We start from the raw sequence: 20,750 nt of genomic DNA, 5'->3' as shown, positions 1-20,750 counted from the left end.
TGCCAGGGCGCGGGCTGATTCGGTGTTTTCCGAGCAACTGCCGACCTCAGGACAGCGTCCGCAGACCTGCCTGTCTGCAGCAGGCTGATTCGGTGTTTTCCGCATGACTGGTGACCTCAGGACCACATCCGCAGACCTACCTGTCTGCAGTGAGCTGATTTGGTGTTTTCCATGTGACTCAATATTAATCATTAATAAAACAGTCATAAAGAATGACAGATACTTCATGAATAGATTTGATGTAAAAGGAAAAATATTTTAAACCCTAAACATTCATGAATAAAATGAATATTAATTTATATTGTTCTGAAAATAATGCCCGAAGTAACTAGATGATAAAAAGGAATGAGATAAAATAGAAGAGTATTATTATATGCACCAAATAGTATAATTATAAGATCTGTTAAAACTAAATAAAAACTACAAAAATTAATAATTCAAAAACAGGAATCTAGTTCAAAAATTATACAAAAATCAATAGATCTCATATATGCAAAGTGTACGTAATTTCAATTATCCATTAAAATTCAATTATAAAATATTTTGTGTTAACACAGGTCTGTATATTTATACTAAACAAGATTGAAAAAATCTAAAAAAAATTCAGATTTTTAAAAATTATTTTCCCTTAGAAAGAATGCCTTGTTATTGCAAAAATATTTATTATGTCTACCTTAATGGAACCCTTCCAAAAGGGTAACAATATCACGGCAACTCTATAAGCTCATCCTAAATTTATGAAAATGAAAAACTGCAAAAATCATGAAGTATCTTTTTAAGCATAGAGGTATTATTATGAGTAAGACGTGTCTATGACAAATAATTAGAAGTAGTTTAAACAAACAGTAGTTAAATATTTTATGAAACAATATCAATAAATAGATCAATAATCAAATAGCATCAAGGCATCAGAAATAGGCCTATTTATGTAAATGGTTGTAATATAGTAAATAGTACATAATTGAGAAATAGTGTCCAACATGTCCAACATCCACGGCATACACGGTGGTGACATGTGAATTCCAGAGGGCTTGGGTGGCACTGCCCCTATGGCCTTACTGTTTGTAGCCCACAGTCTGTAACTTTCCTAGACAGACATTCCACAGTCCTAACTGGTGGTAGGGTCTCTATTTTGTCTCTGGATTCATTTCCACAAATTCATCTCGGGGAGTACTTGCCTGGCTTCTTAGGTCTTCCTTTGAAATCTAGGTGGAAGCCTCCCTGACCTCATATCTCTTACATTCTGCATGTTGATAAAACCAGCATCAAGATGAAGATGCCAAGATTTGCTCTTGGTAAAACAGTTGCTGGGCCACCTTGGACCACATCTGCAGTGGTTTTTAAGTGCCTGGATGTCAGAGCACAGTGAAGGGGATCTTAGCAAACCAATTCCCTAGGTGGCCCTTTGAAGCAGATGTTGCAGATATCTGTTCTCAAATTCCATGCCACAACCTAAATTTTGGCCAGCCTTGGAATTTCCTCATCCAAATCAGCTAGTCTATTACCCTGATTTCAGTGTGCTGCAGTCTCAGGATATGGGCAAACTGTAGACAAATTTTTGTCAGTGTATAACTAATCAGTCTGTCAATGAAGTCCTCATTCCCTACTGAAACTACCTGAACCTGAACTTTGAGGTCCTAGTTCCTATCATTATTCTAGTCTTGTAAGGTCTGATGAGACTCACCCATCGGGCTCTTAAGAAAGCATCTGAAGCCTCTCTCCTCTGCATTGGCAAATCCTCCAAACTGTTTCCAAAGGCCTCTAAACTACACGGTCAATTACAGTGATAGCAATGGCCCCACTCCCAGTACCAATTTGCTCTATTAGTCACTTTTCTGTCAGTGGGACACAATACCTGACACCCATAAATTAAAGGAATAGAGGTTTAATTTGCTCATTTTTTCAGAGGTTCCAGTCCATGATGGGAGGGTTACAAGGCAGGTACAAATGGTGGAAGGACATGGTAGAGTAAAGATATTTAGTTCATGACAGAAATCAGAGAAAAGGAATCATTCCAGAGAGGAAGGGATCAGGCAACATACATAATGCCCAAAGTTACCTTTCCATGGCCCACCCAGGCACATTTGACATAATTTCTTCACTATTAGAGATATCAAGATCAAAAAGTTGGATAATATCAAAAAATACTTGACAAGAATGTAAAATGTAATCCAAATGTTGAGAAGCTATAAGTTGACATAACCTTTCTGCATGAAAATTTAAGAAATTTAGCAAACAAAACATGTATCTACACTTCACCACAGGAATTCTAAATCTAGAAATATTTCATTAATATATCTACCCAAGTGCATAAGATGCACATGCTAATATAAATACATTATGTATATAATATACAATCCATATATTGCTGCATTGAATATAGTAGGAAAAGTCTGGTTACAGTTTAAATTATCATTGCAAGACTTGTGACATGCAGTACAATGCATTTGTATTCTGAAATTATATGCTTGCGTGAAAAAGAATGAGTGCCTGCACACCTTAATGAAAAGCAATCTTTAAAATATATCAATTTTAAAAGGCATAGAACTGAGGATCAATAGGTTTCTTTTTTGTTAAAATGGATTTAGCTATTTATCAATCTATATGACTATCTTTCCATAAATATATGAAAATAAGTATAGTTGTTGCACAGGGGACTGGTTCCAGGAACTCCTGTGGTTTCCAAATTTGCAGATGCTCAGGTCCTTTATATTAAATGGTGTACTATTTCCACATAACCTACGCACATCCACTTGCATACTTTGAATTATTTCTAGATTACTTATAATACCTAATACAATGTAAATATTGTTTTAAATGTTGTCATATAGAGTGTTTAAGAAATAAGGACAACAAAAGCAGTCTGTGGATGTTCAGTACAGATGCAATTTCTTTTTCAATCATAGCTATTTTAATCCATGAATTTCAGATCCCACATATTAGTCTGAATAAACATTAATAGTCTATTTAAACATGAAGTCTTTCTGGAAGTGTTATGGTTTATATTTAGATATCCCCCAAAGCCTCATGCACTCATAGCTTGGGCTTTGGGGAGGTGATTGGATCATAATGTGACACCCATCAGTGAATTAGTCCATTGAAGAGTTTATAGCTAAGTATGAGGCTGGGAAGTGAACCCTGGTCAGAAGAGGTGAGGCACTGGGGGCGTGATCTGGAAGGGTATATCTCCTTCCCTCCTCTCTTGATCTTGTACTGCTTTCGACTGCTATGCCATAGCTGTATCTTGTCTATCATGTCCCTCTACCATATTCCCCTAATTTGGAGACAGCTGACTTTGGACTGAAACTTCTATAAAATGAGACAAAATTAACCATTACATTGTGGGTATTGAATATTGTATCTCAGAGATGAAAAATAATGAATATTTTGTGACCAGAGAAGTGAGGTCATTGCTTTGATGCTAACTGGCATTCTGTTTCAGAAGCCTTTGGAACAAGCATGAGGGAGGAATTTGGAAAGATATAATGATACTTGCAGGAGACATAGTCCTACAATACTATAAACTGAGCTTGATGGGAGATTCTGGTAAGAGCCAGAAGATCAGAATGCTGATAAAAAAGCAGATGGAAAATACTAGGCTTAGGTGGTTTCCACTGGGAACAATGTCTTCAATGGCGCTTGTATTCCCGGCTATGTGTGTTGTGCTCTGGTGGAAAATTTGTCTACATTTTGGTCTTTTGAGGGAGACTGAGTTAAGGGAAAGGGACTAATTAATCTGGTGGAGAAAATTTAAAGGCTATCAAACATTCAAATCATGGCTTGGGTACAGTTGGGGGCATTTAGCCAGTTCCACCTTGAGAAGAAAGAGCAATGACCTCAGATGAGCGATTTAAAAAGTTTTGATTTGGCCAGAAAGGAAGTTTTGGTAAAGTTGGGGTCTATAGAGATGGAGCAGAGGAGAGATTGGTTGCTGTAAAGATTAGCATTGATATTGAACTCGGAAGATCAGAAAAATGGCTTAAGGGCATGTGAGGAACCATCAAGGTCCTACCCTTTGAAGACTCAGAATTGCAAAGTAAGACTTTGCTTTGAGACAAGAGCCCCAGGGCACTCTGCTGTAGAAGGGCTACCTAGGTAAATGGTTCCCTGGAATTCAGTTTACTGAGTTCAGTTGTGAGTGGGGGGTATTGTGTTCAGCAAAGAGAAAGTACCTAAGACCAGAAGGTTATCCAAGAAATAGTTAAGTAATTACCTCTCGTGAGGAAGAATGACAAGAAATTTAGAGTAGGAGGAAAGTGAACTTTCCATTGAGTGAATACTTTGTGCTACTTTACTCTCCTTCTACCATGTATCTGCATATTTTTCCAAAAAATTGTGGCTTATTTAAAAATAATAAGGATGAATGTGCATACATATGACACAAAGTCTGGTATATTGGACATATCTATTATAAAAGTTATATGTTGCCTTGAAGTTACTTTGGGCCTTACAGTGTCTTAAGGGCCTTAGGAGACATAAAAGAACCCTCTCCTGTTCATAATCTAGTTAATAAAAAAAGATCAATGCATAACATTTAAATGTAGTCTAAAATATGACACTTTATACTTAGGTATTAAATTGTATAGTGTCATCTGAAAGTGTAATAGAATTGAGATTAACAATAATATAATTTATAATTTTAGTTTGGTCACTAAAAATACAACTTCCTTTCCCCCCCAGATATCACTAATGTATCATAACTATTATGATATATCATAATATATCATAATTTTAACTATTGACTCCAGAATGGCTGTAGAATTATTTTAGTAAATATAGCCATAAAACATCATTATCAATCTTTAAGAGTAAAAATAACAGCACAACTGTTTGCCATCCTTGATATAAATACTACCTGAAAAAGGCAAAGAATAATCATATTCAGATGATTCTAAAGCTTCAACACAGATTATTTCACCAGAAATATGAATAAATGTAAGTATAGAGCTTAGAAAAAAGTTTCAAGTTTAAATAGGTCCTTTCTCCCATTAATTTTGCAGAGAAAGTTTGAAGCTTAATTGTTTCTCCTTTTCTTCTTTCATTTGGTTTCAATTTTTACCCAAATGTAGACAAGCGGGTGACTTTGGTTTATAAGTTTAATTTCCAGGTCACGTTAATTAATTAATTAATTAAAATTAATGAGTTCAGTAACTAAAATTTAAAACTCGTTTCTATGCTCCATATGAAGATAAATCCTAGTCAAGTCACTGAATTTCTTGTAGAACTGAAGACTAAGCTCAGAGCCATTCCATTGAGCTCTATCCTCAGCCATTTTTGTTTTTTATTTTGCTACAGGGTCTCACTGAGTTGGCAAAGAAGATCTGGAACTTGCGACTTGTTGCCTCAGTGTTTCAGGGTACCAGGATTACAAGTATGTGCCACCATGCCTAGCTTGGAAATGAAGTCTTAAATGAAAATATACTATAAATTTCCTGACTGTAACTTTTTCCTTTGTAGATGAGACTAGATGATTAGGTCAAATTGGTATTTTTTAAAACAAACATATTAATAATAGTAAATGTAATATACAATTTATAAATATCCAACGTGTAAAAAACTCAAAATCTTAAAATAAAGTTTTGAAAATGTGCAAGAATGGCCAAGTTCACCAACAGTAAAACTCTTCCCCCAAATCATGAAAAGCAAAATGCTCGTATAATAATATCTAGCAAAGTCTCACACACACACACGGAAGCCATTCTAAGAACTATTTTAATTTGCTGGCTTTGAATATACAATTTACATTAAACACTTCCACAAAATCAACAGCTATAGAAAAATTAAGTATTTTCTTAATCTTTAGAAAACATACGAGTTTCCTGAAATAAATTGATATGTTCACTTTCAGAGTTTCTCTTTTTTTGTTCAAATGTTTTGACCATTGAAAAAAAATTTATATACGCTGGTTCACTTATCTTAGTAAAAGATAAAACAGGTTTTTATAGGATAGTTTCTGTTCTAGGTTATGACTGGCAGTTAATATTAAAATATGAACATGAAGAGAAATGAATATTTGAGAACATCTAATGTATTTATTCAGGAATATATTTACATTGCCTTTTAAAATACTGGCTTTTGAACTTCAATCTTAATTTTTAAAATACTGACCTTTAATACCACATGAATATTTATTTCTCTAACAGTGTTCAGCTTCAATTCAATTTAGCAAATATTTATTGAGTAGTATGTGCAAGATTTTCTACTAAATAGCAAAGAAAGATGGGAAAGATCAATTTTCCATCTTATGGAAAAGTAAGTTGATTAGAGACAAAGTTATAATTTTAAACATATAAAAAGAATAAGATAAAAGCCATGTAAGTATTACAGAGAGGTGTTGAATTTCAAGGACATAGAATATATGTATGATTTAAGGGTGAGAACAAGGTTTGTTAATATATTCTTCTAAAAGCATCTAAGACATAGTACAGAACTTTACATATGGACACAGCAAAAAAAATTCATAGAAACAACTGTTCTCCATGGTACCAGGGATTGAACTCAGAGCCTTTGCACTGAGCTACATCCCTAGCCCTTCTTTTGTTTCTATTTTTTTATTTTTGGTTTTAAGACAAAGTCTTGTTGCGTTTTCCAGGCCGAGCTTTAATTTAGAATCCTGTCTTAACCTCATGTGGTAATGGAATTATAGACATATGCCACCACGCTCAAATGCATACAATGTTAACATTAGAACATGTACCTTCTGCAAAAAAAGAACATATAAAACAGAAAAAATGTGTGAGAAAAAAATTAATAGCATGGCAATTATTCCTGGTATTAAATGAGAATACATCTGGGCATAGAGAGTAGATGTCAATCAATTCTTTCTCAATTTGGTCTCTGTCCAATTACTGAGAGTATTAACAATAGAATTCTATTTTGTACATTAATTTTTTACTTTGTAGGAAAGATTATTTTCCTAATAATATAGTTATAAGGACAAATTATCATCAGAACAATATTCACAGAGCTATATGCACTGAATTTTGTGGATGACTTCCAGGACTAATACTGAATTGATTCAGTATTAGCCTTATTTTCTTAGTTTAACCACATAAAAGATGAAACTCCTATCTAAAGGCATAGCAAGGGGGGATGGGACTTTGACTTAGTAATTTTTGTTGTCCCTGAAAAACAATACCTGACATCCACAGTTTAAATGAGGAGATGTTTATTTTGGCTCTAAGGCAGACTGGCATGGCTCAGAGGAATAGAGAGTAAAAGCTCCTCACACCATGGCAGCCAGGAATCCAGGAGTGAAGGATGGATTATGGAAGGGAGATGCCACTTTTCAAGTCAGTGATCCACAGCTTCCAAGCAGATCCTACCTTCTAACAGCAAGTCATCTGTACCACCCTGTAATCTAATCAACTCCCAAACACAGGAGGCTCTGGAGTCCATGTTAGATCTAAACCATAAGAGATCCAATCAGAAAGAAAAAATGGATCAGTTGGAGGCCATATATCTTTTAATCTTTAACAAACAGAGATTATCTATAAGGGTCAGATAGTCTTATTGTGTCAAGATAAATTATGTGTTCAGGTTAGAGCTTGAGAAGTGAAAGGAAGGCAAAACTGTTCCTAGAATGGCTTGAAGTTAATGATTCTGGGAGGAAAACATACACCACACAAAGGTCCAAGTTCAAGATAATCCAAGGTTAACCGAAAGCCATAATATGTTAGCGGGAATAACAAAGTGGTAATACTGGAGATAATACAGAGGTAGCATTAATAGGGCCAGGGCTTGAAAAATAATCACAAATAGAGTGACCATTTGCCTTATATCTGACTGTTCAGAGGACTGCAGATGCTTCTAACAAAGCCAGAAATATGCAGGAGAATTTCTGACCTTCAGTGAGGAACTGGGATATTCAGCAAAGCTTTGAACAAAGTAGATTTGAAGTATAGGGTACATTTCAGTGATATAAATTTGTGAGGCATTTACCTGTAGGTGATGGATGAAACTTTGGTGACCTTGCAGAAAGATGACAAAAGTAAAATAAATAAATTAAGAGAAAATAATCTATGCAACACTTGACCCCTATTATGTTTTTGAAAATATTTTAAGTGAAAAAGAGAAGTCTAAATTTTAGAGGAAAAAAAGTAGAGCCAACTGTGAGACTATACAAGTATAGAAATGTTCAATAAAAGGACATGCAGTAGGGACAAGAATTCCAGTGAAAGAAGAAATATTGAAGTTTTAAAAGTCAAACGTATCATTGACTATTTTGCCACATTCTAGTCATTTTTGTACATTTTATTAGTTGTCATTTTTTTTAATGACTTCTATCTTACAGGTCAGAAAACTGAAACAAAGAGGTTTGGTAAATTATCTGAACTCATGCAGTTAATGAATGGTAAAGTATTATTCATGACATAGAAGAGTAAGAAATGAAAAAGCATTCCTGGTGACTAGTGATACAGAAATTTTGGACTTGCTGATAGGCTGAGGATGAAAGGGTGCGTAGGACAAGAGACATCTAGGTGCACTAAACAAAGTGATTTAAGAAAGGGAAAAAGGAATACAGAAAAGAGGTAATAAAATCAAAATGATATTTTTCCAGTTATTGGATGAGATATGTTTATGGAGAATAAGAAACTTTACTGTGGAGGAAGAAAGTGAAGGCCAAAAAATAGAAGTGACTAAGGTTTCCAGGCATTAAGGGGTCACAGGATCACTAACTAAACAAGACCCTTTACAGCAAAGGAAGAGCAGGATGGAAAGGAGAGAAGATTAAGCAAACAGCAAAAGTGTTAAAATGGTTATCAGGAAGAATCCAAAGAAACATACAAAATTCTTACGAAGAAATATTCAAAGTATTTTAATAGCTTTATGGCACAGAGACAATAAAAAACTCACCACAGTATGTTAGAAATAATAGAGGTATTCAATAGGCTTCACCACACCACAGAAAAAAGGTGAGGAAGATGCTGTCGTGGCAGGTGGGGTTTTCTGAAGCTGGCTGCATCTAGGGTGTGTGATACTGAGATTAAATGTGTGTAGCACTAAATTAGTCCATTGATTGGAATTAGCATAATTCTGGGTGTGAGTGAATGGATTTAGTGAAGTCAGAAGTTCTAACCTGGGTGTAGGTGGCACCACCCAAAAGGATTGTAGCCCGCATGGGACAAAAGGTAAAGGCAGGCTCCCTTCTTGCTGCTTCCCCCCTGCCAGGCAATGGACTGTTTCTCCTCTCTGAGGCCCCTCTGTCATGCCTCCCCGCCTTGGATCCCACAAACTATGCACTGAAGCTGCAGAGTTTGTAGAAAACTGTAAGTGCAAATGAACCTTTCTTCCTTTATTTGTAGGGGTCAGGTATTTTGTCCTAGTAATGAGAAAAACAACTGGGACAGATGCTACTCCTAAAAATTCTTCACATATAATCCAATCAGTAATGCTAAAGAAAAGCTGTATTCCTGTAGTATGATATATTTGGTTCCGGTTATATAGATTGATTTCAACAAAATTAAATTCACCATTTCACTTTGTATTTACTGATACAACAGTGGGGGTGAAAAACAAAATAATCCCAACATAAACATTGGCATTCACAGAAACCTACAGTGGATTTCCATCACACAGCAGGTCAGAGCACAGCATGATGCCATTCTCAATGTTAAGTCCCCATGTGTCCCAGTTCAGACTTGGCCTTGAGCTCACTACAGACCCCAAGCTGAACCTCAAACCCGTGATGATCCAACTGCCTCAGCTTTCCGAGGTCTAGGCCAGTGCCACCACACTTGGAACTTTATCCATAACACTTAACCCTACTCTGGCACCAGAGTCTAAAAATGTACATTGCTTATTCCAGTGGAATCTGAAAAGTGTATGTGTTAGCACCAATCTATCAAACCTCTTGGAAAGGCATAAGTCACATGAGGATACTGTAAGACTTTAATGCCTCTTCATGCTTTCTTTCTCTAATTACTCTTCTTCTCCCCTAAACAGATACAAATTCATTGCCATTTTGATTCCTTCCAGAAATATAATTTATGAGAGACATTAATACTTTTCATTTAAACAAGTATTACATACTCTGCCTGTTATTGTTATTTTCACTTTACATTTAACCATTAATCATGGGGAAAGATCCATTTCAGTATATTAGGATGATTTCCAGCTTAACAGTGGCAGCAAGGTAATCTACCTTAAGAGTATCCCATTATGCTTTTTATCCCATTTAGTTTATTTGCAGCATCAAACAATTAAAAACAATTTAATAAAAAATAAACTGAAAAAGTAAATGAGGACCAAAATGTATAATAGATACTGTGAAATAGCAAGTAAAGGTCCAAAGGGGAGGGGGAAGTAGGGAGGGGGGATTTGGGAAAGGAAAGAAGGCAAAGAAAAAAGTATTAGAAAAGAAAGAAAAAATGTAAATGAAGTTTACATAAATAAGGAGGGATGGAGGGGTGGAAGGGAGCCAAGGGAATGGGAAAAAATAAGAACCAAGATATATTATGTACAGGTACAAATTCCCAATGATGAATGTGATCAAAATATATACTTAAAATGTATAATAAACTTAATGAATAATAAATAAGTAAATATATGAAAAGATCCTCAGTATCATGTGTCTGCAGGGAAGTGATGGCAGAAATCTAAACAAGTGACAACATCAAAGGCCAAGAAGGATATAGAGCCACAGGAACATTCACTCATTGGTTGGCAGTTGGACAATTTTTTAAAAACAAAATATACTTTTACTATAGTATCCAACAAATATGTTCCTTGATATTTGTCCAAATGAATTGAAAACTTTTGTCCATGAAAAATATTGTATATGGATATTTATATTAGTTGTATTCATAATTGCCAGAACTTGAAAAAAAAACAACTCAAAATATCTGTTAGTGGGTCGACAGATAAAAAAATTGTAGTACATCTAGACAATGGATTGTTATTCAATATTAAATGAGAGCAATTATCAAGCCATACAACTTAAGTGCATATTACTAAATTTAAAAAGCCAATACAGAATGGATATAATTTCAACCCCATAGTCTGAAAAAGGGTAAACTGTGGAAATGGCAAAAAACATCAGTAGTTGCCTGGGATTTAGGTGCAGGTAAGGATGAACAAGCAGAAAACAGAGAAATTTTAGGGCCTTAAAACTATTCTTTATGATATTATAGTGCTGGATACTTATCATTATATACTTGTCAAAATCTATAGAATGTACAACACCAAAGTAAACCCTAATATAAGATAATAAACTTCAGGTAATATGATTGATGTGTTCATGAAGTGTTCATGATATGTTCACTGACTGTAACAAATTAACTCTTCTGGTAAAGAATTTGATAGTGAGGAAAGCTGAATATGGCCAGGTGGCAGAAGATACAAAGAAACTCTCTGTAACTTCTGTTTAATTTTTCTGTGAATTTAAACTGCTCTGAAAAATGAAGGCTATTTTAAATCATTACAGAAAGTTTGCTGTATACTACATGTTTTATTCAATTTTTTTTTTTTTATACTGGGAATTGAAATCAGGACCTTGTGCTTGCATGGCAGGTGGCAGAATCCTGGCCCATTATTCAATTCTAAATAGTTAAATATATGTATTAGGATTTCTTCATTAACACAATGTTTAATTTGAAGGCTGATTTTAGTTTCCAAATCCATGATTTCTTTGATCCTGATGATTAATTTTAGTTTTGTATATGGAGATTGCTTTCTGTAAATTGCTTAATAGTTGAAAAACTTTAAGTGTTCCTTGGAACCTAACATCAGGTGCAATTTTAAAAATGTCAGTTTGTTACACTTGCAAGAATCTTTCTTTATAATGAGTTATGCTTATTAAACACATCATTCAAACATTTTGTACAGTTTAAATCAATATTTTGTACATCTCTTTCTTCAAATGATTATCTATTTGATAAATCCATACAGGTGAAATTGTGACTAAAATAATAAGCATATTTAAATCACTGATATATATGACCAAATCCACTAACCTCAAAATGTCTGGGGGATCTACTTTCATTAATAAGATATTACTGAATTCATTAATATCTCCTCAACTGATAGTGACTACAGTGTGGTGCCTCTGTTGTTTTGGGTGTAATGGGACTAGTGTTTGAGTCATTGCAAACTTTACATTGAAACCCGGATACCCACTGTGATGGCACTGAGAGAGGGGCTGTGAGAAGTAATTAGGTAAGAAAGGTGGAGCTCTCCTACGCTGGACTGAAAACCACTGTTAAACCAGAAGGAGCGTCCTAATCAGACAAATGACTTGCTGGTAACTTGATCTTGAAATTTTGACTTCTAGAACTGTGAAAAAAATTTTTCTTCATTTATGTTCTCCAGTTTATTGTGAATTGTGATAGCAACCTCGATAAGACAAGTATCATTTGTTACTTTTTAGTATTTCAATTATTTTGCTTGTCATGTATATCTACGTGCATTTTCTTATCTATTTTAGGAAAATTTTGGTACTGTTTTCCTTATTGAGAATCTCAACATTCTTATTTTAAACTTTTTTTGGACTTATGTTTCATTTTCATTTAATCATGAGTAGTTCATATTGTAATGAGTGATTTTTTTTTATTTTTTTATTTTTTAACCAGGGATTGAACTTGGGACCTTGAGCTTGCGAGGCAGGTGCCAAAACCACTCAGCTAACTCCCCAGCCCCTAGGACTGATTTTTTAGAGAGTTTTCCTCTTGCTTGTTAGAATTCTGGTTTGTGCTCTCATCTTGGAGAACTTTCATTTTTCTGTGTTTACTCATCACTGTCTATAGATGTCACTCCTTCCACTTCAGTCTACCCCATTAATTCCAACACTCTTGGTTTAGAAATATATTTTATGTGGGCTTTTTGAAGACTTTTACCCCCCAAAAGATTGAATATTTTATAAATGACATTCAATCTCTAAGCCAGACAGAGACTTGCTTCACTGAATGGTCACACCCATGTCTTCCCTTCTCTTTGTTTTTCTGACATTTCTTTTTTTGTTGTTGCTGTTGTTAATTTCATCGGTATGGTTTGGATATACATAGTGATCACATTCATCACAGGGGATTTGCACCTGTATGTAATACATTTATTTTCTTATTTTTTTGCCCCAATCTGTTCCCCTCCATTCAACCCCTCTTACCCTCCCTATTTACAAAAGTGTTGTTTCTATTTCTTTCTTTCTGTTTGCTTTTTTCTTTTCCCTTCTTTTCTTTCCACTTCTTCCTTCCCCGTTCTCCTTCCCATTTGAACATTTTCTTTCCATTTCCCAATATCTATTATACATTTTGGGCCTTATTTACACTTTCAGTTTCTCATACCAGAGAAACAATGTGATAAACATGTGCAGGAGACCATCTTGAAATTCCACTAAAGACGCTTTAGATACTATTGATTTGGCTTATAATTCAGGTATTGATTAAAATTATGAGTCAGTCCAAGGCCTAAGTGTGAATTGCTAAATGAGCTTTTGGTTGGTGTATGGTGACAGACTTTCCTATGCCAACACTTACAATTAAGGTCTCAAAAATTGATGAGGTTGTGATATCTCTAATATCAAGGAAATACTACAGCTGAGGAATTATGACTGTGCAGCCATTCTCCAAGATCAAATGTTAGCTAAAGATAACATAGGTGGCTTGTTAACTGTGACCTGTCCTTCATAAGAATACATAATTACTCTCCTTTTGTAGCCTGGCTCATTAGTGCATCAGTTTTTCTATTCCCTATATTTGTTTACATGCTCCTCTGCTTTGTTTTATAATAATAAATACTAATTAATAAATAATAAATAAATAAATAAATAAATAATAAATATTAACTAATCCAGAGCCTGTGGTCTTAGCCAGGATAGAGCTAAGATCAGGTTGTCTTATCCAGGAGAGTTAGGATCAGGTCTTAGCCAGGAGAGAGCTAAGATCAATTCCCAGCCCTCCAAGTAGTAAACTATTGTTCATTATACTTTACTCCTTGTTCTTTGCATATTATTCTTTCGTTCCCTGATGTACTCTAATCAGGCAACTGGGCAGCCCTTGATAACTAACTGGTGTTTGGGCTATCAACCCAACAAACATGCATGCCAAATATATTTCACTTAAGAGTATGGTCTCAAGGTGCATCCATTTACCTATAAATGCCTCAAGTTTACCCTTCTTTATAGTAGAGTAGTACTCCAGTGTATAAAAGTATCACATTTTTAATTAATTCATCCATTGATGGACATTTGGGGTATTTTCAAGATTTAGCTATTACAGATTGTGCTGCTGTAAGTATGGGTGTAGCAGACACCCCTGCTCAGTATTAGCAGGGTATAAGTGGCACATGCTTCTTGCTTTCCATAATTCGGCTGTACTGTTTTATATTAAGAGGCAGACCAAAGTGTCACATGACTCAAATGGGCATGTCAGATGGCGGACTTGATGAGCATAGCCCCTCTCTCATGGTTGCCATGGAGACCTAAGACCCGGTCTGTGAAGTGACAGGGCTCTGCTGAGTTAATGTGCGGGTGCAGCTGAGGTCAGCTTGACCCCAATTAAAATCTTTTCACCTGAATTATGCCTTCTCTCTCACCCAATGGGTTGCTGTTTAATTGCGACCCAGTCCCAGTATCCGTACTCTCCAAACAAGATAAGCAGTGCCTCCCTTTACAGCCCTGCTGGCATATCTGCTATCATCAGATGCTTTGCACTCCATCACTAGATGTCTTCAAAGCATATCTTGCTCACCTTCTTCCCACACTTGTATTCAGTAAATACTGGATGTCCTTGGAACCCTTTGTCTTTTTTGCAAGAGCAGCACAGATCAGCCCAAGACCCAGTTTTCTCTCTAAGTCTCGGTTCTTCATTCATTTTTGTTACTTGCATTGGATTGCTTCATAGGAGACCTAGACCCATAGGAGGAGTCTTCGGTAATGTTCACATTCCCTATAAGTGAGTGTGCATATATTGTTATAGTACGGTGTTTTTAATACTTTCAGGAAGATATCATGAGGGGGAATAGCTGAGTCAAATGGAACCTCTAGTTTTAGTTTGTTGAGGAATCTCCACACTGATTTCTACAGTGGCTGCACCAGCCTATACTCCTGCCAAGAGTGGAGAAGGGTTCCTTTTTTCCACAGCCCCTCCAGCATTTGTTATTGGTTGATTTCTTCATAATAGCCTTTTTTTTTGTGGTACTAGATGAAATTTCAGTGTTGTTTTAATTTGCACCTCTCAAATGACCAGTGATCTTGAACATTTTTTCATATATTTATTTGCTGTTTGTACTTCTTCATCTGAGAACTGTCTATTTATTTTAGATGCTCATTTTTGGATTGGGTCTTTAAATTTGGGAGGTCTGATTTTCTGAGCTCTTTATATATTCTAGATGTAGAAGACCCCAAAAACTCCCACCAAAAGACTTCTAGATTTAATAAACGAACAAAAACCAAACAAGCAACTTAACAAAACAACAACAAAAAACAGACCTAAGGGTCAACAGAACAGAGTAGAAGGTACAGCAACACCTTCAAACACACTCAGCCACCTTATTTTTGACAAAGGGGCCAAAAATTTCACCTGAAGAAAGATAGCTTCTTTAATAAATGGTGCTGGAGAAACTGGCTTTCCACATGCCAAAGATTAACCCTAGGCCCATATTTCTCACCCATGCACTAAACTAAAATTGAAATGGATCAAAGACTTAAATATTAAAACAGAAACCCTGACTCTATTTGAAGATAGAATTGGTGGAACTCTTGAAAATACAGGTGTAGGCAAAACGTTTATGAACAAAACCTTGAATGCACAGGAAATAATACAAAAAATCAACAAATGGGATTTCATTTTATTAAAGAGCTTTTGCATAGCAAAAGAAACTTCCTTTTTCTTTAGGTACACACCCAGTTAAATAATTTTCCTGTGTACCTAAAGAGATTGGGGGTAGGGCATGTCAATTCAGTCAAGAAAACCTTTGTGTGGCTTAAGATCGAATGTGATAAAAACTCCAATACTGATTATTCATGAATTATATTCTCCTTTCAGAAGTAAACGAATTTTGATTCTAGTTTTTGGGTTCTAGTAGTGAGCTTGGCTCCTTTCCCCAGATTCATGTGGGACAGTTTAATTTCCCATTAACTCTAAAATATAAGCACCTATTCATTTCTTCTTATTTTCATATCTAATGCAGTCAGGCAATCGACTTCATCCAGCTCAGCATTTGATATATGGTTTAGTTCTGTTTCTCAGAGAAAATGTTTGATTTCTTAATAAATCATTATGTCCTTTATTTTCTCTTCTAATAACTGATAGGTAATCATCATTTGTATGTCTGAGGAAAGGGTTCAAAATGTGAACTTAAAAATCTCAATTCCATAAAATTCCTCCTCTAGTCTTTTTCAATGACATTAGGATAGTTCATTATATAACTGAATTGTAATTATTAAACTATTTCCCTACTGGTAAGTAATATATTTTTCTATTTTATACTGTAAAAATAAAAAATTACATTGCATAATTTGAGCACATTTAATTTTATACATTCCTGTTCTTTACATGAATTTCTAGAAGAGTCAAACACATTCCTTCAAAACCTGGAAGGAGCTATTTTTTCCCACAAACTTGGCACTTTGTAATATTATTCTTTTTTTGTTCTGCAATCTAAAAATGAAATTTCTGAGTTTCTTTTCCATGAGTGTTCGACTTTAAATTATCCCCCATTGGTCAAAGATAGGTACTTTCGGATCAAAAGCTCTTATGTGTTAATGATTGTATTATATTTTAATTTAGTTTAGCTCTCATTTATTTATATAGAAATAATTTATTAATGTGCCTACATGTGAACACTAATAGATAGCAATTTATGTTTCAAACAGAAGCCATATCAACCATAGAATGTACATTTATTACCTTGCAAACTATTAAGAGTTCAAGCTAGTAATTAAGACATCTTTGAAAATAAAAATGATCTCTGGATTGAACATCTTGGGTAGCATGAAGGTCTTTTAGCTTGTCAAACTGAGAATTTAATTAAAGTAAATGAAAAGAAGTATCAAAGGATTAAAGATGTATACATATCTCAATCCAATGCTTATATTTGTGGTTTATTTTAATGACTCCAATGTTCAAAAGTCTATCACAAATATGAATATATAATTATGCAGTATGACTCAGCTACAGTTTCATGCATTCTGGTTTGATGCAATGTACAAACTGATTAAATTACAAGGAGTTGTATGGTTAAATTATTACCTTTCACATTTCTCTTTTTAATGAAGCATCAATTTTATCACAATTCCGCTCTTTTTTTAAATCTTGCTTTACTTGAAAGAATTTTTTTCATAGTACTGAGATTTAAACTCCGGGCTTTCCACATGCTAGTCAAGTACTCTACCACTGAGCTACATCCTCATCTCTTTTTAAATTTTATTTTGAAACGGACTCTTGCTAAGCCGCTCAGGCTGGACGGGAACTTGTAATTTTCCCGGAGTAGGCAGGATCACACATATGCATAACTATGCCTGGTAATTGAAAATAGTTTGATATAAACACCTGGTGATATATCAATGGCATTATTCCATGTATAATCCAAATCCCAAGTAAAAGTATTTCTAAGAATTGAAAGATAGCCAGACATGTTCATCATACTTCAGATTCATCTTTAAGTTGAGTCATACTTAAATGAAGCAGTTGCATAACAATTCATTGTAAAACATCAATACACAGTATACTGTAATACACTATACTTCAGAAGCACTTAAAATTCTCTTATTAACTATTCTTTATATTGTTGTTTTTTATTTATGTTTTCTATATATAGAAGGTTCAAACCAGTTTTCAGTTATATCATGGGTCTTAGAAATTACATTACTATGAAGCTATTTATAATAGATTTTTAAATTGATCCATTATAATTGTTATATTTGTGGGATGCGGCATGATATCTCAATACATGCTAACAATGTATAAAGATCAGTTATGAGTAATTAGCATATCCTTTACTTCAAACATTTAACATTTCATTGTGTTAGGAACATCAAATATTCTCTTTACCAACTATTTTGAGTTATACAGTGCAGCTGATTGTTGCCAAATTGTTACCCAGTGTTGGTATAGAACATTAGAAATTATTCCTCATATCTAACTTCACCCTTGTGCCCACTTACCACCCTTTCTTAATACTTTTCCAAGTTTCTGATAATCATTTTTCTATAAAGATTTCTAAATTTTTCTTCACAGAGAAGCTGCAGCTTGATTTTATGGCTGATATGCAAATTTGCTAAATTTTAATATCATATTCAATTAGTTTAAACTCAGATTTTTTCATATCAGTTTATAACTTGTTTTAATATAACATGGCTAGTTTCTTAGTCATATATGTATTAACAATTGTTGTGTTCTATATTTCATCATTACTCCAATTAGGAAAATGCCAGAAGTCATAAGGGGGAAATATACTATACATAATATGTATTATACATAAATATATATTAACATTTTATATATAAATATATACAATCTAAGTAAAATAATTGGCTCTTCTGCATTAAAATGCATTATTGAGTAAAAAATTATTTAGGAAGTCAATAATTCATTCAATAAAACTCATATATTGATTTTAATTAATACATATTCAAAAAATCACTAAAGTTAAAATCACATCTTTTCTAAATGATCTTTGGCAAATTAAGACTTTTCATTAACAACTGAAGAGTCATGTAATTTTGAAAAAATGTTATTCAAAAATAATCATTTTAGAAACACAACTGCCTCACTGGAAATGGGCTTTAATTATATTTATTTATATATATTTATGCTGCCTTACATGTTCTTGTTTATTTTTTAATAAATGTTTCACAAAGAAAAATGTTTAGCAAGAAAAAATCCTTTTTTATTTCTAAACACAGATCAGCCATTTTTTTCACAGTTTTTACTTACAACTCTGAGAGCTTTTCCCTTCTACCTGTTTGTTGAAATACCAAAAGGAATCACTAAGAGTTCATGATCAGTCAAGCAATAGCTCGAAACAATTTAAGAAACTAGCTGAAAACAAATGTATATAATTCTGCCCTACGTTCTAGTTGCTCTCTCTCTTTTTTTGTTTTTGATACAGGGTGATTCAACTTTGAACCTTGCCCTTGAGAGGCAGGCGAGGTGACACTGGGCTAAATCCTGGCCCTAGTCACTCTCATTTAAAGTTCAGTGTGAATTTTATCTAGAGAAAGAGAAATATTGCTGGTGGGTTAGTACACTTGTCAATTTCTTGACTGAAATGTCCCTGCTGAATCCAGATGAGCTGATATCAAATCTTAATTCTGCCATGCCGATTACGAACGTGATTCAGTTAAAAACTTCTCTTTGCCTCAGGTGTTCATGAAGAGAACATCCACAGTACTATGCCAGGCCTGTAACACTTCTTAACTGATATTAGTTATTATTATTGTTACATATAGAAGGTAAGCGAATCTACCAGAAATATAAGAATATTTTTTAGGAAAGTGAGACACAGATTGAATATGAGTCAAAGGGATTCTGTATCCAGGGAGACCACATAGTAGCTAAAGCCAATGCATGCTTACCTGTACTCTGACAGGAAAACTTGGTTTTGTAATCACACAATCGTATGGTACCATTGCAGCCCTTTTCATCACTACCATCTTCACAATCTTTTTCCCCATCACAACGCCACAGGTCAGGAATGCAATTTCCATCCGGGTAACATTGAAACTCATTCCCATTACAACCAGCAGGAGACTGAATCTCTTAATTTGAAATGAGGGAGAGAGGAAGACAGTACAACAAGGGAGACAAATTATGATTTTCACTTCATAATAACTTTTTCACATCTTTCTATCATGATGCTAGAGACAATTCATATTTTTACTTTAGTTAATCAATGCAATAGGTTTTAGGGTTTTTTTACATTCTTTTAAAACACTGATAATGAAGGGAAATGATGTTTCTTGTCTTTCATAGAATTGCTAAAAGTGCTACATAAATTAGTAAAGAGTAAGTAAGATATTTCGTGCTTTTTATCAGTGTCTCATGAATGATTTCTTTGAAGAGCTTTTCTCTAAGATATGTAAACAAAGTTTCATATTACACTCTTAAAGATAAGACTTTGGTTGAGTTTTTTGACATTTCTTTGGGTAATTTCTTTCAAATTACTAAGAGGTAAATAACTGAAGAATAATTACTTTCTGATTAACAAGATCTTTGAAGAATTTGAAATATAAAAATTTGAAAAATAAAAGAATCCAAATAAATATGACTTTTTAGGGATATAAGATTTCAATCTAACATGAAACACTATATATTCAAATTTAATGTTTCAAAATTTCACACAATCGCCTGATAACACTATTGTTCAAAACCTGGAAACTAAAAATATAGGATGAATTTTGTAGGGTAGAATAAATAACAGTGTTGAAAAAAATATATATATCCCAACATTATTACAATTAAAATTATTCTAATTGAATAATATGACCATAATTACCAATTTATTAAATTTCATAACACTACCTAATATAATGAGGCATTTTAACTAATATTTTCAAATAATATTGTAAAATAAAGTTTTGTATATATTTTTTTGAGATTGAAATTCTACTGTAATCAATTAATTATATATCTGTATAGTTATATCCAGCAATTACTGCAATCTATAATTTATTCTAAAACATAATATATACATTATTTTGACAAATTTGAAGCAGGTTCATGAGAGCTATGCATTGCTTGATGTGCTAGTTTGGAAAAGATCTGTGATAACGATTTAAGATTAGACTCAGTTAAACTAAAATTAATAAAATCACT

The 20,750-nt window shown here is 33.9% G+C and overlaps 1 protein-coding gene across 11 annotated transcripts in view; it reads right to left on the bottom strand.

The window, feature by feature from the left end:
* Lrp1b (LDL receptor related protein 1B) overlaps nucleotides 1-20,750 on the bottom strand; it is a 1,848,437-nt gene that overhangs the window by 683,484 nt on the left and 1,144,203 nt on the right. For 10 of the 11 annotated variants that reach the window (XR_015445151.1, XM_087195526.1, XM_087195530.1 and 7 more), the window contains one exon: nucleotides 19,511-19,693. The exons of the other annotated variant lie outside the window; for it this stretch is intronic. Coding sequence is in view for 9 of the 10 variants with exons in the window: in XM_087195526.1 (XP_087051652.1) it covers nucleotides 19,511-19,693 (183 nt within the window). In the remaining variant the exon portion in view is untranslated. The remainder of the gene's footprint in view (nucleotides 1-19,510; nucleotides 19,694-20,750) is intronic. 11 annotated transcript variants of the gene reach the window in all.

Source organism: Heterocephalus glaber, unplaced genomic scaffold (assembly GCF_053883595.1).
Source record: "Heterocephalus glaber isolate CG9 unplaced genomic scaffold, H.glaber_assembly_v1.0 deba00000347, whole genome shotgun sequence".
Lineage (NCBI taxonomy): Eukaryota > Metazoa > Chordata > Mammalia > Rodentia > Bathyergidae > Heterocephalus > Heterocephalus glaber.
Note: the sequence above shows the minus strand (reverse complement) of the source record. Positions and strands in the feature narration are given on the sequence as shown.